At 36.6% G+C, this 18,112-nt stretch overlaps 1 protein-coding gene across 2 annotated transcripts in view; it reads left to right on the top strand.

Annotated features, from left to right (window-relative positions):
* The window catches only part of PLS1 (plastin 1), a 103,388-nt gene that overhangs the window by 56,007 nt on the left and 29,269 nt on the right, over positions 1-18,112 (top strand). For both annotated transcript variants that reach the window (XM_038571108.1, XM_038571109.1), the window contains exons 2-6: positions 4,615-4,718; positions 9,014-9,177; positions 11,502-11,631; positions 15,945-16,077; positions 17,409-17,490. In XM_038571108.1, coding sequence (XP_038427036.1) covers positions 4,649-4,718; positions 9,014-9,177; positions 11,502-11,631; positions 15,945-16,077; positions 17,409-17,490 — 579 coding nt within the window. In that variant the 5' untranslated portion in view covers positions 4,615-4,648. The remainder of the gene's footprint in view (positions 1-4,614; positions 4,719-9,013; positions 9,178-11,501; positions 11,632-15,944; positions 16,078-17,408; positions 17,491-18,112) is intronic.

Genomic DNA, 18,112 nt, shown 5'->3' on the forward strand with positions numbered 1-18,112 from the left:
TAAATTTGCTCCAGGGCACCTGGGTGGCACAGTGGGTTAAGCATGGGACTCTTGCTTTTGGCTCAGGTTGTAATCTTGGTGGTGAGATTGAGGCCCTCAAGCTCTGTGCTCAGCATGGAGTCTGTTTAAGACTCTTTTTCCCTCCCTCCCACCCTCGCCGTCCCCCACACATGTACTCTCTCTCAAATAAATAAATCTTTATTTTATTTTATTTTTTAATTAATTAATTAATTTATTTATTTATTTTTATGATAGTCACACAGAGAGAGAGAGAGAGGCAGAGACATAGGCAGAGGGAGAAGCAGGCTCCATGCACCGGGAGCCCGATGTCGGATTCGATCCCGGGTCTCCAGGATCGTGTCCTGGGCCAAAGGCAGGCTCCAAACTGCTGCGCCACCCAGGGATCCCATAAATCTTTAAATAATTAAATAAAATATAAATTTGCCCTTAAAATTTAAATATGCCCTCAAAATACAAATTTAATGAGCACTGTAAGGATTTATCAATCATTCATACTTAACGTGTGAAGTACTCATCAATCTTTTGTTTAAAAACTATCTGTGATGCTTGCAGTGAAAAAATAGGGATTTAATTAAACCACACATAGATTTCAAGGGCTTGGAGGCACTAGAACAGATTTGATTTTGAATCTCTTATTTTGTCTACCTTCCTTAGGCAGGTAATCTCTGTAGCCCTCTAATTTACATTTAAGAGACGATGCTTATTCCATCAGTAGAACAGCTAAATACATAGTGAGCTTGGGTGGGGGGAGGTTAGGATAGTTCTAGGCCCATTGAAAGCCCTCAGTAAATAGTTGCCATTATTTTTTATGTTACTGAAGAAGGGGGAAGTAAGGGAAGAAGGGAATTTTGGAGGAGACTAGAGGGAAGGCTGCCTCACCTGGGGCAGTGGCCACCTCAAGGACTCAGAATATGAGGTGACCAGGGAAAGGGCCAGGGCCACAGTAGGAAGAAAGAAAACAGGGTAGCTAGGAAGCCAAAAGGTACCCATGAAAACAGCTTTGATTCTTCACATTGAGAAGCTTTACAGTTGATTGAAAGGCATCGGAATCTTGTTGGTCTCAGGGTTGTTCCTAATGCCTTTTCTCTGAAACTATTCTAGATCCTGGGGCCTCAGGTCCTGTAAATCATAAACAGCTGCTTAGACTAATTCTGGTAGAGCTCTTAAAGGTTCAGGGAGGTTAGAAATTTGAGGGGAGGATAAAAGATCAGATCAAATCTCATCTAAATTGAGTTTATCTTTAGAATATACTTCTTAAGTTTCTAGATATATATTTGGTTGTATCATGATATGCTTGAGGATTAGGAGGGGGGCAAAAAAAAGGTTTTAATTGGTGAAAGAAAGTTCATAAAATTATGTGAGCTAAAAAAAAAACACAAGAGGAAAGCAGTGTTGGAATTACTTAAGAAATACATGGCACATGTCGAAATCTGCGGGAAGGTATATCTATTTACAGAATTCAACAAAACATGCACTGTTGGTGGGTCTCTAGTCAGTGATCCTGGCTGTCTCTGGGTAGCGTCTTTCAGGACTGACTTTGAAAAACTATGCTCTTCAGAGTTGTCTCAGCCATCCAGGTAGGAATGCTTCAATGCCAGGTGTTTAGGTACTAGTTAAGTGATGGGTTCCTCATTTCTAAAATTGCAAAGTGAATTCTAATAACTGCATTCTAGAGTGTTTCAGGACTGCCAAGTTATGTGCTTGATAAATATGAGTTGGCCTAGCTAGAATTGTTCCAACCCCAAAAGTTTACAAAGAATTTTACAGAGGCAGAGTTCTTTTAAAATGCAAAATTTTCACAAGTATATAATATATACTTAATATATTATATAAATGATTATATATTATTATTCAAATACATATTTATGTGTTTACGTGCCTTGATGTCAGATTATATTTCGGGGACTGCAGAGCACACCGACCTAGAGGCAGGAGTGAGACAGAGTTTGATGTCGTGAGACAGAGCTTGATGTCAGATTATATTTGGGGGACTGCAGAGCACACCGACCTAGAGGCAGGAGTGAGACAGAGTTGGGTTCGACCACAGATTGGTGATGAGACTATGAGTTATTCACTTTGACACCTTGAAAAATTCCTCAATTCTATGAAGCATCCTTTTCTCAGTTACTAAAATGAGGGTACCACTTATTTCATGGATTGGTAAGGATTAAATGAGAATGGACTCCCAGCACGCAGTTATCATCTAAATGTGGGACTAATAACAAAAATAAATACTAGGTTTATAGTTACAGGGTCACAGGCTTTTCTTCTAAAGTGTTAAATACTGTTTTGAAAATTTATTTTTTTAAAAATATTTTATTTGTTTATTTGAGAAGAAAGAGCTTGAACAGAGGGAGGAGCAGAGGGAGAAGCAGGTTCCCCGCCGAGCAGGGATCCTGACTCCAGGGCTTGATCCCAGGACCCTGAAATCATGACCTGAGCTAAAGGCAGCTGCGTAACTGACTGAATTACCCAGGCACCCCTTATTTTGAAAATTTAGTTGAGGGAATACATTCTCTTACATAAACTTTTATTTTTATTTTTTTCTTACATAAACTTTTAAAAAGTTAGCACCATTGTAGCAGAAATATTTTTTATTGAAAGATATCATAGTAAGCAATTTATTTCATGATCATGTAACTAGAACAGTTTTTTATACATCAATTCTGACAACTGTTATTTTCTTAGCCAACAGTGTGTGTTGGTCCCGATAGTTTACTGTGCTGTGTAAAAATGGCTGTTAAGGTATACCATATACTATAGTTCATTTTTGAAGAATCCTAATGTTATAATTTTGTAAAAACTTAGAAAAATATTGATATTGTACATTTACGCTTGAGTGTATGCTTGTAGAAGAGGCAATAAATATGATTTCCATCAGCCACTCTTCTTCTAAATTGCCATACCTTTGTGAAAAGTTATAAACTATTTTACTATTTTATTTTAAAAAAAATTCTGTATATTTTGGGGGGGCACCTGGGTGGCTCAGTTGGTTACGCATCTGCCTTTGGCTCAGGTCACATCCCAGGGTCCTGGGATAGAGAGCTCTGCATTGGGCTCCCTGCTCAGTAGGGAGTCTTCTTCTCCCTCTCCCTCTGTCCTGCTTGTGCTCTCACTCCCTCCCCTTTCTCAAATAAAGTCTTAAAAGATTATATATTTCTAAGTAATCTCTATACCCACCATGGGCTTGAATGCACAACCCCAAGATAAAGGGTTGCGTGCCCTATGGACTGAGCCCATATTACTATATTAATCATAGTCTTTTGCTTTTTAAGGAAAATAGGTGCTTTTATTTGAAATTGTAACATAGCTACTGAGCATATCAATCTTAGCATTATCAGGATCATAATGTGTGCCTTCAGACTACTAATATTTGTTTTATTTTTCCCAGTGTTTTAACAGAGTTGCCTATCTTGTTTTTAGTTATTTTGGTTTTGATAAGCTTACCGTCTACAAAACTGAATTGAAAAGCATATAAGGAAAAGTAAGCCCCTTTCCCATTCTGCAACCAATCTCCCATTCCCGAGCTGTGATCCTCAGACCTGAGCCCAAGGCAGTTACTTAACTGAGCCAATCAGTTGCCCCTTGGGTCCCTATTTATAAAACCTGAGGCAAGGGGTAGAAACTGTTTTGAATATGGGGAAGGATATGCAGGATGACTAAAACCATAGACATTCAAAGCCAGCCATGACAAAATGAGCATTTTGCAGAGCTAGGGGATTATGCTTAAAAATTCTAAAAGATCTGTGTAATCTCATTCAACACAAAAGAAATATGCCTATATTTAGTTTCAACTATAGTGAAAAATTCTGAAAGTGAGAATTCAATAAAATTGTATTATTTAATGCTAAGATGTAAGAAACTGCATATGGGGAGTAAGATGAATTCTATTACGGAGCTCTTTTTTTTTTTTTTAAGAGTAGAATTAAATAGTGGGTAGTGGTATATTTTTTAAAACTCAAAGATTTAATTATACTTTGATTATAACCAGGCCCCAGAATAACTGTAAGATAGAGAAATCTGTCATTTTGAAAGAACACCAAAAATTTTTAAGCAAGTTGGTATACAGATCACAAATGACACATGAGACATAATACTCTTTGAGGGCATCAGCCAACTTAATATGGTTTTTGAGTGATTAGTGAAAATTTTTAATGAATAAATTATATTTCAAAAATTATACACTTATTTTATTCTTTTTGTGGACATTATCCATGTCTTAAAATTTTACTTTCTGACCACTTCCTTTACATTTATAAATGCTATACATCTCTCAAACTTGAAATATTTATTTTACTGAAATAGGGTAAAAATGTAAATGAAAACTGTACAGGCTATTGAGAAATGTCTGTATAAGCACAAGGTGTAATAGAAGACAGGTGTTTCTGCCTTGTACTGACTCTGTTAGTGTCTGACCCACCGATGCTGGGAAATGGTGTTACCAGGATGGAGGAGGTCTGTTCCTATTTGTTCCTTGTCAGCCAGACCTCTCAGATCATTTCTTCTAGACATTTTACCACCTATGTATTTTATATTGCTTAGATAAATGTTTCCAAAGGGCTAATGTTCTTCTTATAACATTACTTTTTCTAGATATAAAGACCTGAAGATAGTCTTTTCTCCAAAGATGGAAAACAGTACCACTGTCATTTCACGGGAGGAACTGGAAGAGCTACAAGAAGCATTTAATAAAATAGGTATGCTTGAGAAAAACTAAATACGACATTGCTATTCTGCAATCTGATATCAGATTTCCAGGAATGGAAATACCTTTTGTTGGTTTTACTACCACCCATTTACCCCTACCTTCATTTCCTTTTTTCTTTTTCTTTCTTTCGTCGTTGATTGGCTGAGGGCTTCTTTAGTGCGGTAGGGAGGGAGGGAGGGATGATGAGGGGGTAGGGAGGGATGAGGGATGGGAGGGAGTGGAGGAGGGGGGTGGCGGTTCTGATGGGGGAGGGATGGGGGGAGGGAGGAGGTGGGGTGGATTATGGTCGGGCTGGAGGGCGTGTGGATCTGCTATTTCGTTTATTTCCTTTCTTATTCTGTTCTTTCTGTTCTCTTCTGTCTTTCTTCTTCTGTTCTTTCTTTCTTTCTTTATTTCTTTCTCTTTCTTTCTTTCGTTATCTTTCTTTCTTTCTTTCTTTCTTTCTTTTTCCCTATTTAGGTTTCACTGGATTCTTTCTTTCTTTCTGAAAGATAAACTAAGACTGGCTTGAATTTCTAGGAGAATTGGACTTTGAATTCTTTGATAATTTCTTTGCTGAAAGCCATCTAGGTTAATGAATGACAGTGTAACTGAATATGCTTAACAGGATGCCCTCATTACAGAGAGAAAATATAGAAACACTTCCTTGTTTATAAGCTGAACTCTGGCCTTCATGTGTTTGTTACTAACAATAACATTTTCTTACATTATGCAGAATATTTTAAAATTTGAGTATTATTTTTAAAGGCCATATGTCCTGATTTCCCTCTCCTTTATGCATAATTTTTAAAAATCTCAGAGTTGTTTTTAAAGGCCACATATCCTATTTTTCTTCTTTCACTTTTTAAAGCCATTCAGTATTTTGTCATTATGACATTATTGTTTGACAGCTTTGTATTTTTCTTCCAAAAAATCGCCTCATATTCTGTTGGATTGCGATTCTTCTGCACTTTGCTCCTAGGAAACCTGTGGCAAGCAGGAATATAAATATTGTCTTTTGTACTATTCTGCAAATGCATGCAAGTGAAAAGGGAGCACAGTGAACGGACATTGGGATGGTGACACCCGCACCCTGGCCCCTCCTACAGTAGCCTCCTTCTCTGGTACAGAAGAGCAGTCCATGAGAAACAGCTGATAGACTAGGGAGGATATATAATGATCACAGTTGGTCTCATGTCTAGATTTCTCACAAACCTAGTGAATAATCACTAAAATTCATGCAGATTAAATGTAGTGCAGAATGAATTTTAGAGACCAATAATAAAAAAAAAAAAGATTTAAGTTTGAAAAAAGACCCCCCCCCCCCAAGTAAAGCTGCCAGGAAAGCTCATAACTTAACAAATTATTGTTATGAAGTAAAGTAAGATACTTTACTTCACTTGTTATGAAATAAAGTGTACAAATCTCTGGGCTCTTCTACTCCCTGCATAGCCATCCCCAGAGTTAACAACTCAAACCTTCCAAATACAGAATATATGGTGGCTGAATTAGACTCATAATGAATGCCTTAATTCTGATCCTTTCTTTATTTTGAGGATGGTATATTTGTCATTAGAACATTGCATGAATATATTATTTCTAAAAGATTATTATTAATAATAAATTTTATAGAGTATTATATGCAGTGCCCAGAGTCTTTCAAGTAAAAAATCAGGCAATTTTTGGAATGTTCTGCTCATTTTGAGCATTGGAACAGAGGAAGTAATAAAAATGTATCTCCTAGTTTCCTATTGCTGTTATTTTATAGTGCAGTTTGGTAGCTTGAACAAAAGTGCTACCTAGGACTTAGTGAAATGAATGAATTAGTAATCTCTTTTCTTTGTTTAGCACATGAACTTTACTCTTTATGACCCATGGACATATAATCCTGCAATATTTATTTAATGATATTTTGAATAAATAATTCATTGATGGAAGAAATCTGACAGCCAGGTAATTTGCTGTGTGTGAGGGAAGTGCTTAACACTAGCACAATATGTACTAGCTTTATTGACAAGATAAATTGCTACTTAGAAACAGTATTCTTTCTGATAATTTGTACCAAATAACTTTCTTAATGGCAGAATGGCATGCCCATCCAACCTTACTAGATGGGATATTTTGGGGGTCTCAAGAAAGAAGTGAGAGGTTAAAATATTTGTCTTCTTTCCTTTTTTTTCTTTATAAATTTTGATACAACAGGCATAACAAAACTTACCGCTTTAATAATTTTGAAGTAATGCAGTTTAGTGGTTTTAAGTACATTCACATTGTTATGCAACCATACCACTATCTCTAGAACTTTTCCATCTTCCCAAGCCCATTAAATACCAACTCTTCATCTTGTATAACATTCTATTTTTTTTATCTATATCACATTTTGTTTATCCATTCATCTGTGAAGGACACATGAATTGTTTCTACGTTTTTGCTATTGTGAATAATGTTGCTATGAACATGAATGTACAAATATCTGTTCATAATTCTGTTCTCTGTTATTTTGTGTTTATGTTTAGAAATGGTATTGCTGGATAATATGATAATTCTGTGTTTAAGTTCTTGAGGAGCCATCATGTTGTTTTCTGTGGTGGCCATAGCATTTTATAGTCCTATCAGCAGTGCATTAAGGTTTCAGTTTCTTCAAATCCTTATCAACACTTATTTTCTGTTAAGAAAATTTTTTGTAATAGCCATCCTCCTGAGTGTGAAACAGTATCTCATTGTGGTTTTGATTTGCATTTCCCTAATGATTTGTGATGTTGAACATCTTTTTATATGTGTATTGGACACTTGTATGTCTTCTTTGGAGAAGCGTCTCTTCATTTCTATTCAGTGTCTATTCTTCTGCCCACTTTTTAATCAAGTTGGTTATTTTTGTTATTATGGGAAAGTCTTATTTCTTTTAAAACTGTAATTGTTATAATATAAGGCTTGATTTCCTCATCTTTAAAATCAGAATAATATTATTTACTACTTGAAGGTTGTTATAAAGATTTCATGAGATAAGTTCTTAACAAAGAATATGTGCTTAAATGGTATCTGTTACTTCTTGTCACATCATACCCAAACCACAGAGGCCATAGGGATGGAGTGGGGATTTAAGCACACGGACCTATTTATCTCCAGAGCCCCAGCTCCTTCAAGTATTCTTGTTAGTATAGCATGAGGGTTAGCAGGTAAGCAACTTTTAGTCAATCTTGTGTGCGAGGGTTGGGGGGATGGGCAGAAGGAGAGAAAGAATCTTAAGCAGGCTCCATGCCCAGCATGGAGCCAGATGCAGAGCTCAGTCTCATGACCCAGATCATGAACTGAGCCAAAATCAAGAGCAGACGCTTAACCAACTGAGCCACCCAGGCACCCTCCATCTTGTTTATTTTTAAAGACTCCTTGCCACAGTGCTGGTAAAAAACAAACAAACAAACAAAAAGTAAGCCAACTAGTTTGTTTGCCTGTTTCAGAGTTATAGGAAACAATTTTGGACTTGTGAAAAATGATATTTTTCTCTTCAAAGAAAGTAATATTATTATTGTAATATCAAGGTTCCTAGGTGACTTTTGAGATTATAGCAATATTTTGTTTTTTGGTAGAGTCTAGGTGAGAAACTTTCCATTATTCTGAACTGTATTAATTCTGAAACTTGTATATGAGAGTTTAAGAGAAAAGTTTCTATTTTTATCATTAATTGAGTTATAGTGAGAATGGCCCTTTTACCAAGAGAAAAAGTAAAATAGAGGAAAGAAAGCAACTATTAGTAGATGAGCAAAGGAAGCCTATATAACAAGGTGGATCCAGGCAACTAACCATACAATTCAAAGCTCTCTTGCCAACTCTGGGCAGGAGTGTTTTGTGTTGCCTTTGTTCTGTGTCACAAAGCGATATCTAGTCTCTAGAGAAAGCCTAGGGAAGGGCATCTCAGTGATAATGTGAAAACGCCGGGAAACCTATTTTCAAAAGTCCAAATACAGGTGTGAAATTATTTCTTGAACACTTAATGTCAAAATGACATCAAACATGATTCAGCCTACATAATGGTATCATAAATACATAATGAAGAAGCAATGAATTATTGATAAATGAAACAGAAGTGCCACTAAGTGAAATGCAGAACAGAAATACCTTACGTGTACTTAAGACACAAATATGACACACATATTTTATATAGTATGCAGATCCATTTTGTGAATTCTGTAGAATTTGTAGAACAAACCTGAAAGGTTCTACCTGCCTATGAATCTCCCATGAAGCCTTCTGGGTGCACACCTCTAACACAAATGATATTTGACAGCTCATAATTTATCTTTACAGATATTGACAATAGTGGGTATGTTAGTGACTATGAACTTCAGGACCTGTTTAAGGAAGCAAGCCTTCCCCTGCCTGGCTACAAGGTGCGCGAGATTGTGGAGAAAATTCTAGCAGTTGCCGACAACAACAAAGATGGCAAAATCACTTTCGAAGAGTTTGTGTCAGTAAGTAATCTCATCCTCTCCTGGTTACTGATGTTTTTGCTTTGAGCAGAATTTTAGTAATGTCATTGCTCTGGTTAAATCTGACCACAGAGACCAGAGAAAAGCCCTGTTTCATAATGATGATGATGGTAGCAACAACAGTGCCTACAAATAATTCATAAAACCAAGGAAAAAAAATCATTCTTGAATTGTTGAAAGTCATGTTTTGACAATAATAGCTCATGTGCTAGTAAAACTACAGTTGAGTTCAGTGCTTATTGACTGTGTACCAATTGTTTTAATATCTTAGTACTTGATCTTGAGAAATGGAGTATCTTTTGTGACTGAACTAGCTAAGGTATGGAAGCTATACTTCCTAGAAACTGGTTATTTCCTGTGATAAGCTATACCTTCAGTTTCTGCAAATGGCACCAGGTAAATTTTGACACTGGCTATGATAGCATTGTTTCATTATTATTTTTTTTTAATTTTTATTTATTTATGATAGGCACACAGTGAGAGAGAGAGAGGCAGAGACACAGGCAGAGGAGAAGCAGGCTCCATGCACCGGGAGCCTGACGTGGGATTTGATCCGGGATCTCCAGGATCATGCCCTGGACCAAAGGCAGGCGCCAAACCGCTGCGCCACCCAGGGATCCCGCATTGTTTCATTATTAAAGTACCTCCAGGCTCAGGGGAACTGAACAAGATGAAAAACAATACATGACTCAACCAACAAAAGAAAAATAGATTGTAGAGCTGAATATTGAATATCATGTACTTCAAACTCTTGGGCTAAGAGAGACGACCTGGCTACATTGCCATTACCAGCTGGCAGTTGAGCAAGGACTGTCACTTCTTCCAACACTTCCACCATGACCGTATGCTTCATATGGAAATATAACTTGATGGTGAGCCTGGAGAACCCAGGGGCTCAGGGAACGTGTCCTGGAAGTTATGGTGACTGAGCTGAGAGCTGAAGAAAGCTGTTAAACAGATAAAAGGGGTTGAGTGGGGGAAATGAATAATGTCTGAGGCAGGCAGAAGCAATAGCCTATGTAGAGGCCCTGTGGCTTTAGGGATGGTAGATACTCTCAAGCACTTGGAAAAAAAGCTGAATGTGGATAGAGCAAAGATGGTAAGGGTATAGAGTGCAGCTAAAGAAGTAAGTTGGGGTCAGGTCATGCAGGGTCTTATGGAATTTTCATTTTTATCCTAAGAGAAAAGAAGCCAATGATGTAGGAAGAAGAGAGTATGAAGTGACATGATCAAATTTAAATTTTTATAAACTCATTCTGTCTGCTGCTTGGAGTATTGATTGAATTCAGTCTAGCCAGTCATGAGAGTGATTGAGAGAGGGTGTTTCTCCAAGCCTATGTTATTTCTGACAATATCTAACTTACTTATTTTAACAAGTATATGTTTGCAGCATTTGGACAGGCAAATGTCTTCATTAAAGCATTCAAAAATCTTTATGAGGGACGCCTGGGTGGCTCAGAGGTTGAGCCTTTGCCTCAGATCGTGATCCTGGAGTCCCAGGATCAAGTCCCACGTCGGGCTCCCAGCATGGAGCCTGCTTCTCCCTCTGCCTGTCTCTCTCTGTCTCTCTCTGTATCTCTCATGAATAAATAAAATATTAAAAATAAATAAATAAAAATCTTTATTATGGAAGTTATTCTTTAGTTTTCAAAAGGCAGGGCAAAGGTCATGGCAAGCACAGGAGAATAATTTCTTTTGTTTTTTTAGTAATTTAATTCAATTTGCCAACATATAGTAGAACATCTCATGCCTTCCTTAATGCCCATCACCCAGTTGCCTCATCCCCTCCCCTTTAGCAACCCTCAGTTTGTTTCCCAGAGTTAAGAGTCTCTTATGGTTTCTCTTCCTCTCTAATTTTTCCTTTTTCAGTTTCCCTTCCTTCCCTTGCGGTCCTTTGCACTATTTCTTATATTCCACATATGAGTGAAACCATATGATAATTGTCTTTCTCCAATTGACTTATTTCACTCAGCATAATACCCTCCAGTTCCATCCACGTTGGTATAAATAGTAGGTATTTATCCTTTCTGATGGCTGGGGGAATAATTTCGATTTATTCAATTTAAGCTTAATTATAACAAAATTTCTTCTAGTGTTTGGAGTGCAAACATTTGTACATTTTGTGTTATGGGTAAAATGACATGAGAGCTATTTATGTATACAACCCATAGGGGTGAGAATACCTGATCAGGATTTATTTTGATATCATTCCAAATAAGTAAGTCTACATAATTATCCTTCACGTTGCAAGGTTTTTTTTTTTTTTATGATCATCTGATCAAGGCTCTACTTATATTCCATTCCAGCTGATGCAAGAGTTAAAAAGCAAAGACATCAGCAAGACATTCCGCAAAATAATTAACAAGAGAGAAGGAATTACTGCTATTGGAGGAACATCATCCATTTCCAGTGAGGGCACACAGCATTCTTACTCAGGTAACTTGCCAATCTAAATTGGATCTTTCAGTCATTGACTCATTCATCAAGTCTGATATTTCATCAAATGCAAGATACCATTCATTATAATTCACACCATTGTTTTATGTACCATTGTGGGAAAATCAGATTCAACTATACTATGCCATTAAATTTGAAATGCACCTCAACTTCAGAGGTGTCAGAATGAAAAATTGTAGAATCATTGAAATCAGTAAGTTCCTACTATGTGTCAGGCAGCACAGCGCACAACAAGGAGATGAGAAACAACAAACTAGAAATTGTTTATATTTCAGTATTGAATGTGTTCAGTCATGATCTCTGAATGAATTTTTCATCCTGACTGGTGAGTTGGGTTTACTTTTAGGCCTGATCCAGGAGTTTGTGGAAAGGTTATTGCAAGGGCCTTTCCCTTCCATTTTCCAGGGGCTGAGATTCCTGATTCATCTTTTATCAAGCAACTAGGTGACTAGAGAGCACAGCACCTGATTTGCCAGGTCTGATAGAATCACTGGATTGTTGCCCAGTGGGAAATCCAGTCACATTAACTCTTGAGATGCCTTACCCCATGTTAAGCTTACTTTTCATGGTCAAGATACATGTCTGAGAACCTTTGGCCAAGGTCCTTTTGTTCATATTAGCATAATTAGAGCTGTGCTTTTTATTTTAAGGATTTTATTTATTCATTTGAGGGGAGAGCCAGAGCCAGAGCAAGAGAGAATGAACAGTGGGGAGAGAGGAAGAGGGAGAAGAAGACTCCATGCTGAGTAGAGAGCCTGACACTGGGCTCTATCACAGGACCCTGAGATCATTACCTGAGCCAGAGGCAAGCATCTAACTGACTTAGCCACCCAGGTGCCCCTGAACTGTGCTTTTTAAATTACTGATAACAACTCACTGTAACTTTTTCCCCTTTCCTTTAGATCTGAATCTGTTAATTATCCCCTTGATTTTCTTCCTTCCAACTGGATTTTTCTGTAACAATATACTGACACTTCTCCCACCCACCCCACCCATTTTTTCTACCCTAATCCCCCAGAGAAGTAAAGGCAGTGATCAATAACTGCTATCTTCATTTTTTAAAAGAGATTCACTCTTTTTTTTTTTAAGAGATTCACTCTTTAACTCCATTTCTACCTACCCATAGTGATGAACTATCTTCTTCAATTTTTAAAGAATCTTTTTATTGAGATATAATATGCATTTAGGAAAGTGTTAGAATTCTTAACTGTACAGCTCAATGAATTTTTACATGTGTAAACGTCCTGTAGCTACATTCCATGTAGCTTCCACCAGAAACAAAAGAAAACATTTCATCACCCTCTGTGGCTCCTTCATGGCTTGAACAGTAACTATTTCTCCCCATAGGTGACCACTTTTCTGATGTCTATTACCATAGATTTTTTTTTTTTTACATATTTATTGGGGTTTAGGATGTACATAGTAAGAGCATAAAGTGTGCTGTTTTTAAGTATATGGCTTGATGTTTTTTTACATATGAATATGTAAATGTATAATGATTATCTAGAACTAGGTATGGAACATTTAATAGCTTTTTAAAAAGAACCGCTTTATTGAGATACAATTGAGATGTTATGAAATTCACCCTTTTAAAAGTGTACAGTTCAGGGATCCCTGGGTGGCGCAGCGGTTTAGCGCCTGCCTTTGGCCCAGGGCGCGATCCTGGAGACCCGGGATCGAATCCCACGTCGGGCTCCCGGTGCATGGAGCCTGCTTCTCCCTCTGCCTATGTCTCTGCCTCTCTCTCTCTCTCTCTCTCTGTGTGACTATCATAAATAAATAAAAATTAAAAAAAAAGTGTACAGTTCAGTGGTTTTTAGTATATGTACAGAGTTGTATAGTCATTACCACTGTCTAATTTTGGAACACATTCATTACCCTAAAGAGAAACCCCATGCTCACTACTAGCAGTCCCTCCCAGTTTCCCTCTTCTTCCAGACTTTGGCAACCATTAGTCTACTTTCTATTTCATTAGATTTGCCTATTGTGGAAATGTCATGTAAATGAAATCAGACAATAGTGGCCTTTCACTTACAGGCCATCACACTTTCAAGGATTACCCCTATTGTGACATATATCGTGTTATATTCTTTTTATTGCTGAATACTATTTTGTTCTATGGATAGTATGACATTTTGTTTATTTCATCAGTTGGTAGACATTTGGTTAGTCTTGGCTATTTGGAATAGTGCTGTTAGGAGCATTTTTGTAATATCCACATTTTTGTGTGGATATATGCTTTACTTACCTTAGGTATATACTTAGGAGTAGAATTGCTGGATCTTTTTGGTGACTCTGTTTAATATTTTTAAAAACTACCAAACTGTTTTTTAAAGTGTCTGTGCCATTTTGCATTCCCACTAGCAATGTTTGGAATTACCAGTTCTTCGCTTGCTCACTGACGCCTGTTATTGTCTCTTTGTTTATTACAGCCATCCTAGTGGTTGTGAAATAGTATCTCATTCCTGGTTCCTATACTTGGAACATTCTCCCTTTCTCTCCCCAACTTAAAAATCTGTCATTCAAATTGTACCTTCTCTGGACGCCTGGGTGGCTCAGTTGGTGAAGTGTCTGCCTTTGGCTCAGGTCTTGATCTCTGGTTCCTGAGATGGAGCCCTGCATCACCACCGCCCCCCACCATCCACTCTGTTGTCAGTGGGGAGTCTGCTCCCTGCTTCCTCTGTCACCCCACCCCCACCCCATGCTCTGTCTCTCAAATAAATAAATAAATAAAATTTAAAAAAAGATTTTATTTATCCATTCATGACAGACACACAGAGAGAGACAAAGACATAGCCAGAGGGAGATGCAGGCTCCTTGCAGGGAGCCCGATGTGGGACTCCATCCCGGGACACAGGGTTCATGCCCTGAACCCAAGGCAGATGCTCAACCACTGAGCCACCCAGGCATCCCAATAAATAAAATCTTTTTTTAAAAAATAAATAACAGATTGTACTTTCTCCATAAAAACCTTTACTTGGCCCAACTGGAAGTGATTCTTTTTTCTCTTAAATTTTCTAAAATATTGTTTTTATCTCTTCTGGTGTATTTATTTCCATTATGCCGTGTTTCTTTATGTATCTTTTTTTAAAATCATTATACTAAAGATTCCTTGATGGGAGGTAACAATATCCTAGTGATGTTTCAATCCCTAGATTCTAAGTCTCTGAGGAGGTATGTATGGTGAGACAAGACAATAAAAAGGCAGATTATGATATGTACAAAAGATAAATATTAGTAAATATGTCTTTTTTGATTGTGTGTGTGTCTGTCTGTGTGATGGATTACATTTTGGAAGTGCCTGCCAAATATACTCTTAAGAAAATTACCTAATTCCAGGAATTAGGGAAGGTCAGCTCACTCTGTGCTACTCTGTGATAGAAATGGAAATTACTGAGGCACCTGGGTGGTTCAGTGGTTGAGCATCTGCCTTCGGCTCAGGGTGTGATCCCGGGTCCTGGGATTGAGTCCCAGATCTGGCTCGCTATGGGGAGCCTGTTTCTCCCTCTTCCTATGTCTCTGACTCTCTGTTTGTCTCACGAATTAAAAAAAAAAAAAAAAAAAAAAAGTCTTAAGTAAAAAAAGGAAGTTATTTTCTTTGAAGATGTATGTTATTAAAAGATTTTTTATATTTACAGAATTATAATAAAGGAGTGGAACATTTTAAGTTTCTTCCTGTTTCTCTCACTGCTTAGCTCAATGACATTTTCTGCCTATCCCCTCAAAACCATATGTTGAGAGTTGAGGATGCAGATGGCTGAGAGTAGAACTGGTATCTAGATTTGCCTTAGTTTCCTTATAGTAGAAATTCCACAGAAATGGAGCTGTTTTATTCATTCAAAAAACTCTTGATTGAAATTAGTGTTTCTGTTATGAGCCCCAAATCACAATTCTGTACCTTTCGGTGGCGGTTGTGGGATTTATTGCTTGTGGAAATCTGTTGTGTGTATTTTTAACCCTGGTGTGGGTGTGCATGATCTGACTTCTCTTGGTTGGCTTCTGATTGATTAGCATTCAGAAACAATATATTTTCATAGATTTTAGAATCAAATCAAATGCTTATTGTACTCATTTAAACTATGTACCTTACTGTCCCTTAATACAGCAGATGAAAAAATGGAATGAATTCCCCTTTCTCTTTGAACCCTTATGCCCTCTTAAACCCTGTAGCATTTTAGCAGAGTTTTAATAATAACCATTTATTATCTTTGAACAGAAATTAAAAAGTATGTCTTCGTAGTGTGGTTAATTCTGTGAAATTTGGTTTGCTGACTAAGATTTTCTGTTTTCAGAGGAAGAAAAAGTGGCTTTTGTTAACTGGATAAACAAAGCCCTGGAGGATGACCCTGACTGTAAGCATCTTTTACCCATGAATCCCAGTGATGGCAGCCTTTTCAAATCACTTGCAGATGGTATTCTTCTTTGGTGAGTTGAACATTAGGTTAAGGGAGATATGTTCTTCTTCTCTCCATTGATGAGCATTCAGTGAAAACTACAATTCAGCCAACAAGTAGCTGTGTAGCTATTGAAGAATTTATATTGCATGGAAAATTAAGCACCACATATTTTCCAGAATTTTTCTGCAAACGCAATCTCTTGGTTTTCTGATGCCTTTTTTGTCTATTTCCTTAATAGCGCCAGGACAGTTTTGAGTTATTCCTCTGATGTATTTAAAAATGTTCACAGGGTTTCTTTTATCACTTTCAGTAAGGAATTATTGACTGGGACAGGGATATAAGGAAATGTAAAAGAAACATATGTGTCATTTGTGCTTAAATGAAATTAATATTTTACATCAGTCGTGTCATAGCCTTGGCTCTTTGCAGTAGGTTTCTGCTCACTAGACTGCAAACTCACTGGGGGTGTTCTTTGTTGTGTGTACTATAGTCCCATCATACGTCTTTGTACAAATCAAGTGTCTTTTTTTTTTTAAGCTTATAACAATATAGGAAACTTATGAAGAATAGTATCACAAATATTCTTATCACCCCTAATTAGCTATTAGTATTCTGGTATATTTCTTTTGATCTTTTTTTTTCCTGTGTTTTTACTTAAAAGGATAAAAAACCTTCAACCTACCCACAAGCACAGGATATTAGTTTTTAGCTAACATAAATTATACCTTGACTTCCACCTATGATTCTAATCTCTTTCTCTGACCTTCAGAGGAATTCCTATTATGAATTGAATGGGTATTTTCCTATATTTATTTTAAAATATAAAGTATATTCTAAAATCTAGAGATAAATTTTATATAATTAATATAAAAAATTTCTCTTGAAATTTTAGAAAGACCATGTCTCTGACTCTTTCTGCAACAGCAGTAATTTTGACACTGTTGATACCACTTTATGAAACGGCTTCTTAAAAATTTCTTTGTTTTACATTTCAGACTGCTGAATGTTGATGATCATTAAATGAAATAAAGACAGGACTTACATAAAGAAAATGCAAAACAATTTAAAAAAAATTAGGAAATGCTAAGATTACTATTACAGTGTATTACTATTTCTGTATTACAGAAATACAGAGTGATGGATTTGTTTTAGGTTAGGGAATAGTTCATAGATTTTAGAAAGTAAGTCCTTGACATGAATCACAGTATAATATTTTAAAGAGATGGATTGTTAATTACTTTTCAAAATTTAACTATTTGTCTACTTGCAAAAACAAAAAGTCTCAAATTATTTAACTTAAATTATTTATCTTAAATAAACTGGGAGTCTGAAACTAAATTATTATCATTTTTTCTTTAGCAAAATGATCAACTTATCTGAACCAGATACAATTGATGAAAGAGCCATTAATAAGAAAAAGCTCACCCCTTTCACTATTTCTGTAAGTACTTGCTCTTTGCTAGTAATCATATTACTGTGTTCTTAAATGTAAGGCCTTCATCGATGGATCTTTTTTTACTCGTTTTATTGAGAAATAACTGACATATTTCACTGTGTAAGTTTAAGACATACTGTGTGATGATTTGTTTTACATACATTATGAAATGATTACTACAATAAGTTCAGCTAACATGCATCTTCTCATGTAGGTACAATAAAAAGAAAAGAGAAAAAAAGGACAAAAATTTTCTTCACATGATGAGAACTCATAGGATCTACTCTCTTAACAAGGTTGCTATATAATCATCGAGCAGTGTTAGTTGTGGTCATCATGCTGTCCTTGACACCCCTAGTACTTAATTACCTTAAAACTGCAAGTTTGTACCTTTGACCACCTTTCTCCAATTTTTCCTCCATCCCCACCCCTATCCTTTGCCTCTGGTAACCATAAGTCTGATCTCTCTTTTTTAGGAGTTTGGTATTTTTTGTTTTGTTTTAGATTCCACATATCGGTGATGTCATATAGTATTTGTCTGATCTCTCTTTTTTAGGAGTTTGGTATTTTTTGTTTTGTTTTAGATTCCACATATCGGTGATGTCATATAGTATTTGTCTTCCTCTTG

The sequence above is a fragment of the Canis lupus genome, chromosome 23 (genome assembly GCF_011100685.1).
Source record: "Canis lupus familiaris isolate Mischka breed German Shepherd chromosome 23, alternate assembly UU_Cfam_GSD_1.0, whole genome shotgun sequence".
In the NCBI taxonomy this organism is placed as follows: Eukaryota; Metazoa; Chordata; class Mammalia; order Carnivora; family Canidae; genus Canis; species Canis lupus.